The sequence below is a fragment of the Aedes albopictus genome, chromosome 3, assembly GCF_035046485.1.
Source record: "Aedes albopictus strain Foshan chromosome 3, AalbF5, whole genome shotgun sequence".
Lineage (NCBI taxonomy): Eukaryota > Metazoa > Arthropoda > Insecta > Diptera > Culicidae > Aedes > Aedes albopictus.
The window spans coordinates 152039699-152054854 of NC_085138.1; the positions used below are offsets into that span (position 1 = coordinate 152039699).

At 40.7% G+C, this 15156-nt stretch overlaps 1 protein-coding gene across 35 annotated transcripts in view; it reads left to right on the forward strand.

Moving 5' to 3' along the window:
* The window catches only part of LOC109431900 (tropomyosin-2), a 164621-nt gene that overhangs the window by 59436 nt on the left and 90029 nt on the right, over positions 1–15156 (forward strand). For 3 of the 35 annotated variants that reach the window (XM_029871947.2, XM_029871940.2, XM_029871948.2), the window contains exons 1-2: positions 9940–9988; positions 10526–10815. The exons of 30 other annotated variants lie outside the window; for them this stretch is intronic. In XM_029871947.2, the coding sequence (XP_029727807.1) occupies positions 10669–10815 (147 nt within the window). In that variant the 5' untranslated portion in view covers positions 9940–9988; positions 10526–10668. Of the gene's footprint in view, positions 1–9873; positions 10209–10525; positions 10816–15156 lie in introns of those variants that run through there. 2 more of the 35 variants (XM_029871941.2, XM_029871939.2) reach the window with 2 other exon arrangements.

Here is a 15156-nt window from a genome sequence, read left to right on the forward strand (position 1 = left end):
AGAAACCGAAGAAAATGTACAATCCATCTGGGAGTTTTCCTAGAAAATCCTCTGAGAATTTCTCCAGGAATTTTACTAGATTTTCAGGAATTCTTCTGGAAATCTCACCAGAAAATTCTCTGAAAAATTCATCAGTAATTTCTCTAAACTGTCACCAATAATTCAACCAGTAGTTCTATCAAACCTCAAAAGTTCTTGCAAAATTTCTAATGGTATTTTCTTCTAGAACTCCTCTGCGAATTTTTCTAGGAGTTATTCTGGATACTTCTATCTCTGAGGACTCAGAGGAGGAGATTGACAATTGACAAATCATTTCGGATATTTATAGGAGTTCCTCCTTCTAGGAATTTTCAGCTTCTCAGGGAATTCATTTAGGAAATTCATCAAGAATAGGTGTTTAACCAGGAACTGCTCCAGAAAATTATCTTAAGAATTGATGCAGCTGGTTCTATAGAAATTCATTCAGGAATTCTTTTTATGAATTTCTCCGGAAATTCTCCAGATATTACTCTGTGGATCCCTTAGGAATTCTTCTAAAAAATGCACTCCAGGGATTACTCGAAGCATTTATCCAAAAATTCCCGAAATTGCTCCTAGAAGTCTTACGGGAATGTTCTTAAGAATTTCTCCATGAACTTCTAAGAATTTATCCAAGAATAGGAATAGGAATTCTGCGAAAATTTCTTCAGGATTCATTGTAGAGGTTATTTTAAGAATTCCTTCGCATTTTTTCGGGAATACGCTTGTCAATTAATCTTGAAATTTTTCTAGTTTTTTTAAAGAAGTTCTTCAGATTTTCATGATATCTTTTTTATCTGTATTAACGAGATTTTTAGCCAGCTAGTTCTTATCGGGACCCACGCATTACTTCCCTTCTGAAGGAAGAACTCACATTTTGCAAGTTTGTCGGGAGTGGGATTCGATCCCAGGTCCTCGACGTGATAGTCAAGTGTTCTTACCATCACACCAGGTCCGCTCCACTTTCATGATTTCTTCTGGACATTTAACAGGAATTTTAATGGGAGTTTCATTAAGAATACCTACAAACATGTAAACGATAATTGTTTCAGGAATTCCACTATAAATTCTTCCAGGAATTTCTATGGAATCTGGTGTCCAGAAATTTGTCTGGGATATTTGTAAATTACTTGTCAAATTTCGTTAGAAATTTTGTACGAGTTTCTCCAGGAATTATTTTAGGAATTTTACGTATTACTCCTTAAGGTATTTAACTAGGAATTGCTTCAAAAATTTCTCTGAGAATTCCCACAGGAAATCATATGAATTTCAGATATTGCTTTTGTGAAATTTTGTTAGTTTTACAGAAATATTGCTACAAGAATTGCTCTAAGATTGTTATCAGGGATTCATCTGAGAAAATTTCCAAGAATCCTTTTTGAATTTATTCTGAATTCATAACATAGTTTTTCTGAGAATTCCTTCAAAAATTCATTTTTCTTGTTGAACTCGCGACAAATAATCTCGAATATGTGCCAGTAACTCCTCCGCGAAATTTTCAAGATTTCTTGTGTTTGTGTTTTTTTTAATTACTACGAAAGATTTCACTGGGAATTCCTCTTGGAATGTCATCAAGAATTTCTCTTAGAGTTCAATCATTACTCCAGACATTTCTTTAAGATTTCATCTAGAATTAGAGATTATTCTACGAACTCTTCCTGGAATGCTAGAAATCAGTCAATAAATTTGGGGAGGCCGAATACATTTGAAGATTAAGTAAAACAGGAATAATAAGATTATTTGCCTCTTTAATTGAACCATATTGAACAAAAGAATTTCCAAAGCTTTTGTGATGGAACATGAAAAAATCCCGGTTCATGGAGAGTTGAAATACTACTAAAGAGAGAACCAAGAATAATTTTCAGAAGGAAAATTTATGATAATTTTGTGCTATTCCTGGATGGTTTAAATTATATAAATACTTCCAGATAATTCTTCAATTGGTTCCCAAAGCCCTATCGATATTCTCGGTTTAAGCCACAAAATCCTCCAAATTATGGTATAATTTACGCGGAAATTACCCTAATTAAAAAATTTAAACAATTTTGGTGTCGCAGAGCTATTTTGTATAAAGAAATCGCCATTTAGGGATCTTTGGAATCATTGGAGACAAAGCGAGAACAATATTTTCCCCCTGATGAAGGCACCACCCCTAAGTGCCGAAACGTTGGTAAATCATGAACACGCTTTAAAAATAAAAACTGCGAGTCACTAAAAAAAGTTCACAGTTAAGAATTTCACAAGCAATTAATTCCTTATTCTTCCATTTTTCGAGTTCGGGAAAGTAATTTTACAATTAAAATACCGTTTTGATCGTAATCTATATATATAAAAATGAGTTTGAAATTCCTTTGAGGCAACAAAACTCAAGAGTGGATGAACCGATCAGCATGACTCTTGCACGGTTCGGTTCGTATTCGTGGTGGCTGTGTTTATATGTACAAAAAGTTACAAAAATCAACCAGAAAAGTTAATAAATTAGTAAAGTACTGATTTTTCATGAGTTGGGAAGGAAATCAACACGATCGAGATGAAACCAATCTAGAGTGCGGTGCTATTTTGAGCTCAACAGTTGCCAAACCACCACAAGACGGCAAGACAAAGTTTGCCGGGACAGCTAGTATTCAATAAATACGCGAATTATCTTTAATTTTAGTACCTAGTCAAACCCCAGAATAAGTTTGAAAACGTCTAAATATTACGTCCAACGCTTGGACGAGGGGTATCTTGAAAAGCGTGACAGTATGTGTATTAGATATAGGAAAAGCGGGAGGGAGTCTAGATATATAAAAAAATGGACGTTATAAATGAATCTACCCTTTTGGACAGTTTCATGTGAAAAATTTTCATCGGAATTTCTAAAATTTCTTTGTGAAATTCAAGATAAAATATAAGTCGTTAAGTATCACTTGTGATATTTTATGAAAAATTTTCAATGTTATCCTATCTTTCCATCTTTATTGTATACCTATTCTTTCCATCTTTATTGTAAGAGACATTTTAACAATTTTCAAACATTGTTTTGGAGATATTTCCAAATGTTTGTTCTATTTTTTTTGAATTTTCTCTTCATTCTTATATTTTGTCTAGGAAGCAAGGAAACCCTCAAGAAAACTCTCCTAGAAATTCACCTTACAGTTTCTTTTACGAAAAGAAATTTTTAAAAAATGGCTGGAAAATCCTGCCAAAAATCCAGAAATTTGACAAGATGCTCGTCTAAGTATTCCCTCATAAATGCTTCGGAAAAGTCCTACACAAACTTGTCATTCAGAGCTTTCAAACACGTATTCAGATACCGTCTACCCCCGTTGGTTCGATCTCATCTAATCTGAACACTTTTTAATTTGACCCTCTCTAATCTGCACATCGTTCAAACTAAAAATGGTTCAAACGTCATTCTGCTCATGGAACGGAGTGAAACGGAACGCAGAATCAAAATAAAACAACAAAAAGGGTTACCATCAGTGTGTTTTTCGATACCTACAGGGTTACTAGAAGTTCAAATGAAAAAAATGAACCTCGTTGGTTTGCATGAGGTGTCGTTCAAACCAACGGGGGTAGACGGTATTTCGGATTCCGAAAGATATTTTTCCTGGAGTTTCACCTAAAATTCTATCTGTGATTCTTTCTCATATAAGTTCTCTCTTTTTTCGTTTTTTTTCTGATCTATGCTTTTCGTTTTTTTTCGATCTATGCTTTTCAAATATTTTGCCCGGAAGAGAACTCTCTAGGAATTCTGTTAGGAGTTTTGACAAGCAGCTCTCCATGAATTGCTCCACGAATTCTGTAAAAAATCTCCATAGGGATAGTATACTATTCAAGAACTCCAGGGGTTTCACCTAAAATTCTATCTGTGATTCTATTGTTAAGAACTTCTCTATCTTCAGTTTTTTTTCGGAAATTTCGGTCTATGCTTTTCAAATATTCTGTCCAGAATAGACTTCTTTAGGAGTTCTGTTAGAAATTTTGTCAAGTAGCTTTCCAGAAATTTCACCTTGACATCTGCCCAAAAATCTTCGAAGTGATCAGATGGTAAACTTTTTAAGAGTACCGTCAGAAGTCCTACAAATAACTGCGCTGCAAATTTTATAAATAATCCGTCGGAATTTCGTCGTGGATTTAGAAATCTTATCTAGAAACCTTAAGCAATAGACAGACATCAATATTATCTAATTCGGCTACAAATTCTCACAGATTTATTATTATTTGACATTTCATTGAGAATTATGTCTACAGATTTACCAGCATAGGTTTGCTTCAGCTATTTCAGGAAACGCCTTCACATGCTTCTTCAGAAACTCCATTAGAAATACAGTCACCAATATTCTCAAAGATGCCAATGCCCCCAAAAAGTCCTTCCGAATTTCTATGCAAATTTGTCAAGTTTTACAAGAAACCTCTCGAAAAATCTTTAAATACTTCGATAGTTTTTTTCAAAATTAAGGTGGACAGGCTTTGAGGAGCGCTGCCTTGCAATTTCTTACCACCAAAAAATGTTTGAAAAACTTTCAAATTTTCGGTTTTTTTTTCAAAAAAAAAAAAATCATAAATTCCTTGAAAAAGCCATGGGCCCCAGTTATGAACAAAGGTCTCTGTTCGGTGCTCCATAACTCGGCAATGACTGAGGGTCTAACTGCCATTATCCATTTCTCTTCGACGATCCTCTCTTTATGTTACTACAGGAAGTTTTCCATAGATGTTTTGATTCAAATCTATTCAGCATTCTACGACCAGCCCAGCAATGTCCGCCAGAAATTGGCACACTTTCCGATAGGGATCAGCCGATCTGATGTCTGCCCTGTTTCGTTCGACAGATGATTTATAAGAATGATGATCGATATTATGCCTGGTTTACATTGTTCAACTGAAATGAGCATTTCACTTGCCAACTGCATGCTCTTGAATGACTGCTGCATCTCAGTTGAAGCAAGTGTTTACATTGTTCCGGCGCCTAAAGGTGCTATTACACTCTTTGTTCAGACGCCAAATATTCGACCACTTTTGACAGATAAATTTTGGCAGGTTGTTTGTCTCTATTTGTCCCTATTCGTTTTTCGAGAGTGACAAATATTTTTGTTTGCCAGGTACACCTTGGTCAAAATTTAACTGTCAAAAGTGGTCAAATATTTGGAATTGGTCAAAGAGTGTCATACTAGCTTAAGCAAATTGAATTGAATTCTTCTCACTTGACAGATGCCTTGAATTCAGCTCAAATTAATCGCGGGTTTGATGAGATGATTTCGTTTGACTTGAATGAAAAAGTTCAATATGTTCAACTTTCGTTCAAGTCAAGTCACTTGCTCAAGTGAGATGGAAGGTGGTGTTTACACGTTCAATTCGCATTCAATTGGGCATTTTCAACTGTCTGGAATCGAGTCACTTGCACTGTCTAAATCAGGCATTATCGATCAACTGTCAGACGACAACAAGTCAAACGTCAGATTGAATTCTCACCAGAAAGTAAGACAAATTCCTGCAGCAATAAGGAAATCAGGCCGAACATGTCTAAAGGTCCTATCTGCAGAAGAGAGGCTCTTTTTGGTTTCCCTCTCTTTCGTTAATATCCCAGCTGTTTATTTGTATTATGATTGTCTCCTTGCATTGAACGATGGTCAAACAATCGTCTTTTGATTTGTAGGGTAATTTTCCAATTGTTGCACAGCTAAAAATTCGCCAATTGTTGCACACCTCATAAGAATAACATGAAGTGTGCAACAATAGGCGAGTTTTTAGCTGTGCAACAATTGGAAAATTACCCTACTGCAAAAATAGTTGAAAAGTGTACCATTACATTGCAATAATTAAAAGTGAAAGGGAACAAAGAGAGCCTCTCAAATGCAGATAGGACCTATTGAAATGTTTGGCCTGATATACCATTGCTGAATAGAGCTGTTTCAGTTCTCATAGGCCCTATCACAGAGAAACAGACGTAACCCTTGGAACAAATTTCAGTTAAAAACATTGCCACGAAAATGTAATCGCCCAATATTGATCATGCTGTGCTTGGACAAACTACCACTAGATGACGGTAGTGAGCAAACGTCAAACAGGAACAAATACTATGTGGGCGCCGCGAGTGGCCAATCAACCAACTACTAAATATTTGAATCCACCGTTAAAAGGGTAATCGACGGAGCGTGAATAGAGTGTGACGTCTGTTTCTCTGTGGCCCTATGTTGACCATTACGAAAAGACCTTGGCCTGTATCAGAAGTAGAACCTAGGCAGCTTGAGTGTACACGGAGAGACGAAACTACCCAAAAGTGAGTTCTTTCCACTCAACTTCGGGGTTGCGTGCGTCAAGCCAATTTTGAGTTGATGGAATCGATGTTTTTGTTGGGTTGTTCACGCTTGCTTCCATGTGAAAAAAATACCTAATTTTAAGTTTTTTTCACTCAACCGAAATTTTGACTAGGTTGTATTCACTCAAATTTGAGTACTGTGCTAGAAACTCAGTGTTGGCTTGACGCACGGAACTGCAAAAGTTGGGCTGTTTCTCTCTTCACTCTCTGACAACAATAGAAAGAGCGCATGAAAAGGGAGATGAAAAAGAACTCAAAATTGAGTTTAAAAGTACCTAATTTTAAGTTTTTCAGTTTCTCCGTGTATGGTTTTCCTCTGTGTCAGTGATTCAACCGTTAACTAACAACCTTGTCTAAAACTTTTGGCAACACTGCGCAGATTCAGCTCCTGCTGACCCATCTGTCACCGGTTTCGTCCCAACACCGCAGTAGGCCACTTGAAATTAGCATTTCCCATGTTTGCATGTGCTTTGTCTAATGTAGTTTACAATCCCTCACGCCCACAACTTCCCTGTCTCCACCACGCCGCCACCACTCGCAGGTGAACTTGAGACGTTCTGCAAGGTTCAGCAACAAAGATGACTGGCAAGCGTCTCTGCTTGGTCGTCCGTCCGTGATATACATGTGTACACCTCTCTAGGTATTCATTTTTTGTGCCGTTGCTGTTGTTGTGCCCCAACCGCGACCGCAGCTCCCCAGTGCCATATTGCCCGGGTTGCGATTTTCTCCTTTTAAGGAATTGTTTTTCTCTGTCTCTCGCCCCAACGACCCCCAATCGTAGTAGCCGTTGCGTTGTAGGGTGGAAGTCGTCGCCGCCGTGTTGCCGGCCGATTCTACAATGTCACTCGACTTGATGGCGGCGGCTGCTTTTTCAGGAGTGTGGAGAAATAGGCTGGGTGGGAAGGCAACCGGGTGTTGCACCGCTTGCTTACCCCTTAATACAGAAAAAAACATTTATTATGACTTTGACATAAAGCCTGGTGGCGCCGCGGCGCGTCACGTGAAGGTCAATCTCTTGCCGTGGCAGCAGCAGACGGATGACCGACCGGAATGAGTATCGTCGTACGAGCGTGCAGATCCTGATTTTACATCGATAAGGGGGTCAAGCGATGAATCGAAGGTGGCGGGGCAGTTGTTGTTCCATTTTGCGAGGCGGGGTGGAACGGACGTGCAACTGTGGAATGCCAGTGGCACATCTGTCACATTGTGCAACGATTTGATCAGTACCTACCTACAACACTAGACTGACCATTGAATTGATCTCGCAGAGCTATTGAAGCGTAACGCGTGGTCGTTTGTTTAACAATGGAGCGTACTCTATACGGACGGCATACTTGGATCGGAGGAAGAGCTTCCAGCGCAGTAGTTAATCTTCCGCGTTACACATGGTGTACCATTGCTGTGAACGAATACGCAGATGTACGCGCAGATGATACATGAAAATGCTGGTTTTTAAATCAAACGTGCCACAGCCTACCTCGATGCGCTTTACCAACGGTGAACAATGCCGATTACTGCGAAAGCCGAGCGGAGTGACAGTTGATGCCCAAACTGCTTCACCGCATCGCACTGACTTGATGTCGCTTGAAATGTAGAGCTCAGCGGTTGGGACCAGACGAAGGGAACTTCATGAATAACAAATAAAGCGGAAGCGCCACCCTTCTACAGGTGTTTCCACTTTGGAGCGCTATTGTTGTTGGGAACGAACTTTGTGCGTTCCAGTGCTGTTGAAAAACTGTCGTCAACATAAACGATTGTACGCACCACTACGTTGACATGTTGCAATCTTTTGTTTACTGGGGCTGAAAAGTCACAGAAGTAGATCAATCATCTACCCATCCACCCGCAACAACTAACAAAACTAGTACTTCGATTAATCTCGACGCAAATTCATGTTTGTGTAACTCACACCGCACCTCTGTTAGCCAGTCTGCGAAGGCTCTTTCTTTTTTGCCCTTTCTTCGTCCAAAGAGAGATGTATATCAACAACTCTCTCACGTTGATCGCTGTAGCGTAGCGTTGTTGCATTGCAGCAAAAAGAAGGGGGAATTCCAGTAGGAATTATAACATTCAAGTGAGAGTGGTGATCACCGCGCTCACCCCAGCCCAGCCCTGCGGGCGTGGGTGAGTGCTTTCACTGCCACTCTCGTTTCTGCAGCGAGTTCCATGAAGCCTTTTCTTCTTTTCGTAATTTGGAGTTTGTTGAATTTATGCTGCTACTGATTTTTTAACTCGTGGTGAGTTTCATCGCCGTGGTGAATCTATCACGCAACTTCACCTTCCACTAGCGACAACATAAATTTTGGCAACCCTGTTCGTTTGAGTGCCTGCACAAGTATGACACATACAGAATTCATACGTCTCCGTATGGTGGTTTCTGTGAATGAAATCAATCTACCCGAAATAAATTATGACGGATCATACGGGTAAGGCTCTCTCTGTTTCACAGCTCAAACACTCTTCCGTGGCACATGACATGACACCATCATAGATATGGGGAATCAGTTCAATATGCGCCGTTGGGGTAAAAGGACTCACCTTAATGCAGTAGACTTTCGATAACTGCAACATGTTTACGTTTCAGTTACCGAATGAAACTCGATAACTGCAACAACTGACAGACGTCAGAGAACTGTCAGTTGTTGCAGAATGCAGCCAATGTGCATTTGAAAAACATTGGATTGCAGCAAAAGTGCATGCGAAAAACAACGCATTGCTGTTGACATTTCATGTTGACGGATAGCGGTGCGATAACTGCAAAATTGTTGCACTTAACGGACTTGCAGTTAAAAGGCATTGCAGTTAAAGCGTTTGCACCGAACGAAGTCTACTGTACCTTACTGCTAGAAAGAATTTGATGTAATATTTTTGCATTTATCAACAGCGCTTATGTACAAACATCATAAATAAGTAAACATATTGAACTTCAGTATGCCGACAACTATAGGGGACTGCATGGAATTCTCTCCTTCTCTTTCACTCTTACAGAAAATTTGTAAACAACAAGGCCAAGAAACGTCAAAATCCCATACAAAATCAAAACAATGCAGTGCCCTATGATGGCAACTATGTATCTCTTGGAAGCGCGTCTTACCCTGATTTCTCCTATCCACGGACGGAGTCGGTGGTTGTGTGATGGCTCCGCAGTCGGTCGGTCGGTGAGTGATTGCTGGTCTCCCTGTGTCTCTATCTCTCCGGTTAGGCCCCCGTTACACACATGTTCACACTGGCAGCCATCGAGCGGCACAGTGGGTCAAGACCATCTGGCCAATTACCGCTGGTTCGGCGGATGCCGTAACCGTGGCGAAGGCGAATCGCAATTTTGTCCTTTTTTGGACTCCATCTCCATGATGAACATTGAACGCAGGCAGGCAGGCAGGGGTAGAGTTCGCAGTTTACGATCTCCCTCTTCCAGCAGCGTCCGTGTTCGCGGACCATTGAACCGGATGACGGACGTACGGACGAGCGGACCGCAGATGGAGGGCACTCACTTGGGCGCTGAGCATAGAACCACCACAAGCACACACAGGCACGGTGGGCACGGACGAGGGTTACTTTATGGGCGCGCCGCCATCTTGGAATCTGCTGGGCTACTTGGATGCGGTGGGTTCAGTTGGTCCGGTTCGCGGTGGGCTCACGTCAGTCAGTATTGTAGTAGTTGTTGACGAAGTGAGTACTACTTTTCGCGTAGAACCGTGCCTGCTTTGGATCCGGTGGTCGCTAAACTCCACTGTGGATTACTCTTTTGGGGGACTTTTACTCGTGTCTTACCGTTTGTGAATGGGTTTAGGCTGAAATTTCGGGTTTTGGAAGAATAGAGCAGTGACTGGGCGTTGGGTGAAGGCACTGTTATAGGAATTTTGCGGATGCGGGTGTAACCGAACCGAGGGTGAGGGGTTTGCAAGTGACCTAGTGCTAGTGGTGCGTGGTGTTTCAGTGCGATATCTACTGTGTTCTAATTGTTGGAATAAGAATAGGAATATTGATCTGCGGATGCGAGCATAATACAGCTCATCTTTTCGGAAATATTTCTTGGATACACGGAAAAAAGTTCGAGGGTGCCCTTGCGTACATCGGTGCATGTGATATGTGATTCCGTTGAGTGTGTGGTTGTGATTGAATTTTTTCATTCGCAAGAAGTTTTCTCGGATAAACTTCTTACGAATTTGAAAATAAGCAATTTTGGTGATATTTTCCCATCTGTAGAAGATCGCGCAACAATAGTGTTCCTCTGCCGTCGAGCGAAGAAGCGCAAAGAAGAAACGGAATTCATTCCAATTAGCATTTAGTGAATTTAGTTCATATCTACTTAAGTCGAGCCGTAAAGCAAATACAAATAGCGAAGAGTCATGGCAGCGAATTTGCAACAAAGTGGCACCCTGTTGGATGTGCTGAAAAAGAAGATGCGACAGACCAAGGAGGAGATGGAGAAGTACAAGGATGAATGCGAGGAATTCCACAAAAAGCTGCAAGGCGAAGTCATGCGACGCGAGGAAGTAAGTGTTCAAAGCTCAGCCAAAACGTTAACGTTAACTCCGCGGTAGAACCGCAGGAAACGCACTCTCGCAGAGTTTCTCCGTCTCAGCAGAAATAGACATGATTAATCAGCAAATAGATAACAGTTGCTCGGTGCGCGGATGACAGTTGCGTCACCTCGTCTCCCTAGTTTTCCACTTGTTTGTGTTCGTCTTCGTTGTCTTTATCGCATTGTCCAAGGTGCTGTCAAAGGTTGGTTGCCTGATTTTTTAATCACCTTTCGGCCATGGCAAGCGTCCTTGCCAGTTCTGTATTTGGACAACAAGACCCAAGTAGAGAATTTCGGTAAGTGGCTACGCACAACTACAATCGCACATCGGCTGCGAACTGAAACTGTCGCCACTTTCGGAGATCAGATTCCCGTTTTGATGGTATTCGTTCCACAATTTGCCACATCAAACCTCGAACTGGTCAATTGAGCACCCACTTCGAATGAAAGTTTAACTAAATTAACCGGAGACTTCCACTTTCCCCCTCCGGCTAACAAGTGGTTGACCCTTCGAAGAAGCAGAAAAACAACCGTTCTCAGTCAACCACCTTGCAGGCGAAGTTCGGCAGAACCGAGTGTCGCTCCCCTTGCGGTGGTATTTGTGTTCTCCGCTTCGCAATCGCAACATTCATTGTCAGAAGTAGTAAAAGAAAAATACGGCATTTGAAATTGGAATGATACCCACCAAACCGAAGGAGCGCATCAATACACAAGATATAATTATGACCGAGCTCCGTTTTGCGCATGCCCCTTGTTGTGTTGAAGTGTCAAAGTCATAAAAATGCGCTCACTTCTTTGCTGGAAAACACCAATACCACCGCACCGCACGCAGTAGGCTCTTTCTGCTGCTCTGCAGTACTCACCATCCGGTGAGTGCCAATAACAGGCACCTTCACCCTACACTGCTGCGGATGATGGCTTTCCGGCGACTTACCGTGATATGTGTGGAACGCACAGACAGAGGGTGAGACCTCTGTTTGTATACACGCGAACGACATTGGCGATTGAACGGCACATTGCCCGTATTGTAGGAGTGGTGGGTACCTACCATCAGGCGAGACTGCGATTGTGGTGTACGTCTGATTGAGTAGCGTAATAATGAGTGGGTACCACCACACAGTTTTGTGTGTTGTTCTTCTTTTGGGTATCGAATTTGTTGGATCTTCTTGTCTTCCGTGCGAGCTGGACGGGAAGACGAGGTGGGACCACGAGGGATGTTGGGTTGGGCTTCTTTCTTTCTCGGCTTTCGTCGACACAACTAGTAGAGTTGAGTTGTTTTCGTTACGAGCGAACATACGGTGATCACACGGTGGGATTGTTTGGCTATGGCTTTTTTTCTGGAAATTGTTGCAACGGAGCTTACGTCAGGCAAACTAGTGTAGTTAACGATGTTGTGCCTTACATGGAATTGGTGAATTTCCCCGTTATGCGTTCTTTAGACAATGTTGGTTCAAAGTAATACGCCACTTTGGTTGGAGTTAATCGATCGATTATCTGTTTGAATGAGCGGATTTTTTTGAATGAGAGAGATTAATTTTAGAATCAAGTTCAATCTCCACAGCGAAACTAAGGTTTTTCAATTGGTTGAGCTTTTGACGCCAAACATTCTTATCTCGGTCCTGAGTCATTCTTGGTTATACATAATCAGATAAAATTTTGGAATGTTGGGTTACAATAGCAATCAACAACTTATTTTCTATTAAATTTCAAAAATATACCTTAAAATTGCTTCAAGGTCTCACCAAAGTAGATTTCTAGGTGCTAAACAGATCATTTCTCAAAGAACTTCCAGCGAAAACCCATGAAAAAGAATGAAAAGCCAGCCCAAGTAACATTTTGATGACCAATCAGTCTTATAGAGGTTTTCAAAACCGTCATAAAATCTGATACCTTTTAGTTTGATGTTATGATGGATCTTATAACCTCTTGACTAAAGAATGTTACTTGGAAGGGTTTTAATCTTATGCATTGAGTAGAATGCTAAAAATAACACCTTACTTATTAGCAGGAACGGTCTCGGACTCTATTTCTATAAAAATCACAGCTAGAACAGTGCGAAATTTATAACAAACAAAGGTGACTCGGGGCACTCGCTCTGTGAATGTTGTTATTCGTTCTCTCATACGGTTCGATACAAAAGAGAAATCAAGAGAAAGAGAGAAAGAACGCCCACGGACGTGAACGAGAGCGAGCCATTCGCGCTCAATGACGAAAGTAAACAGTCGTGAGTAGCGAACACGCACTCACTTTAGATTCGCGAAGCGTTGTTAGTTTTTTTTTGCAGTTTGATGAAAACCGCGTTTACTTGACTGATAGTTCAGCTTTTCAGTAACACTGAAGTTTATGTTTAGTTTATGATGTATTATCACTTGATATACTATTAAAACCACACTAAAATGTACATCCCGCACCTCCACAAGTTCTTCGTGAGTAAACACTCGTGAGTGTTTTTGTTTTCGTTTAGCTTCGTACCTACTCACGAAATAGGAGGATCCGAATGAACTCAGACGTGGTTTACTCTCGGAACCATGAGTAAGCTTTGTGTTGGGTTTTCACTCGCGAGTTGCTTCACGATGATATTTCCATTTCTGACGAGTAACTTTCACGCAGCGTTTGACAATACAACTTTTGTTTGAACATAAGGAGTATTTACTACAAATTTTGAGTATCTTTCCCTAAAGGGATTGGGACCACTAGCAAGGTGGCGTAGTAATGTTGAGATTCCAATGAAAACCCTTGGAAAAATACGGTGGAATATGGAGTTCCTTTTTCAATTTGTTTCCGCAGTTTTGCACAGAGAGTTTCTCTCAAGATTCCTTCCAGAACTTCTGGAATCCTCCCATAGCTCCTCCATAGCTCTTCCCAGGATTTACGCAGAAGATATTCTTGGGGTCTCCGCAGGAATACCCCAGAGATTTCTTTCAGTGGTTTTCCTGGTATGCTGCTCTCAGAGTTTCTCGCAGGATGCCTTCCAAAACTGGAATTTTTGCGGAAGTTCTTCCAGGGATGTCCAAAGAATTTTGCGGAATTTTTCTCCTAGTGTTAATTCCGGAATTTCCCTAATGATTCCTTCTGTGATTACTCATCACAAATATTCCGATACGTTTCAGGTTATGTTGGGATTTCTTCCGAAGTTTTTCTCGAGATTTCTTCAAAAAAGAGATGAACCAGTCTAGGGCTGAAGATCTCTATAACAAAGTAATGATAATTATAATTTCCTCAATAGTTCTTCCTGAAGTTCTCACGAGATTTCATCTGCATTCCTTCCGATATTTCTCCGAGAATTTTTCGCAAAGAATTACGTTAAGAAGTACTAAATTTTGGAAAAATCTCGGCAAGAACTCCGGGTCGCCCATTAGGGAAATCCCAAAAGAAGCACCCAGAATTCCGGGACGATTTTCCGTAGGGATTCTAAGAAGAACTCTGGGAGTGATGCCGGGAAAATCTCCAGGAAAAGCTTGGAAACCCTCGGAAAGAAGTCGCTTTGAGAACTCCATGAAATATATCAGCAATAGCTGATCTGTAGTAATCTCAAAAGGAACTCCTGAAGAAATTCTGAGAAGAACCATGGAAGAAAGGTAAAAATAAATTTTCAAAAAATCTGAGCGACATACCGGGAGTCCGATATGAATCTTCTAAGAGAACCCTGAGAGAAATCTCAGGTGAAACTTGTAGAAAAATCTCGAAAAATACTCGGAAAAACTCTCGTAGACATCCCGGGAGTAACTGTAGAGAAAAGCTCATGGATTTTTTTTTTTTGAAGAAATAACAGGACGAATTTCGGAAGAAATCTCGCAAGGGAGACTGGGAGCAATACAGCAAAACTTCTGGAAGAAATCCTTGGATGAGCTCATGAAGAAAACCCGTGAAAGACTCTCGAAGGAATCCTACGAGGAACTCTTGTAGAAATCCTAGGAATAGGAGGAACACCAGAAACAATCGCGGAAAATTATTCATGAGGAATCCCGAGAGAAACTCTCAAAGATTCTGGGGTAAATCTTGGAAGAAATCGCACGAAAATTTCCTGATAGTAATAGCAAGAAAGCCTCTGGGAGAAATCCTGGAAAGAAATAATGCAGGATTCTCGTGAAAAACTTCAGGAGATATTGGTCGGAGTTCAGGCATCCTGGAAGATTCTAAAAGAGCAATCCCAGAATAATTGCTAGAAACTTAAGAAGACCCTCCGGAAGAAATTAAATGAGGAATACTGAAAAAAATGTCGAATGTCGTGAAAAAAGACGGAAGAATCTTTTGGAAAATTCTGAAATGCGTTTCTAAAAAACTTTCAGAAAGAAAAATCCTGACGGAATTT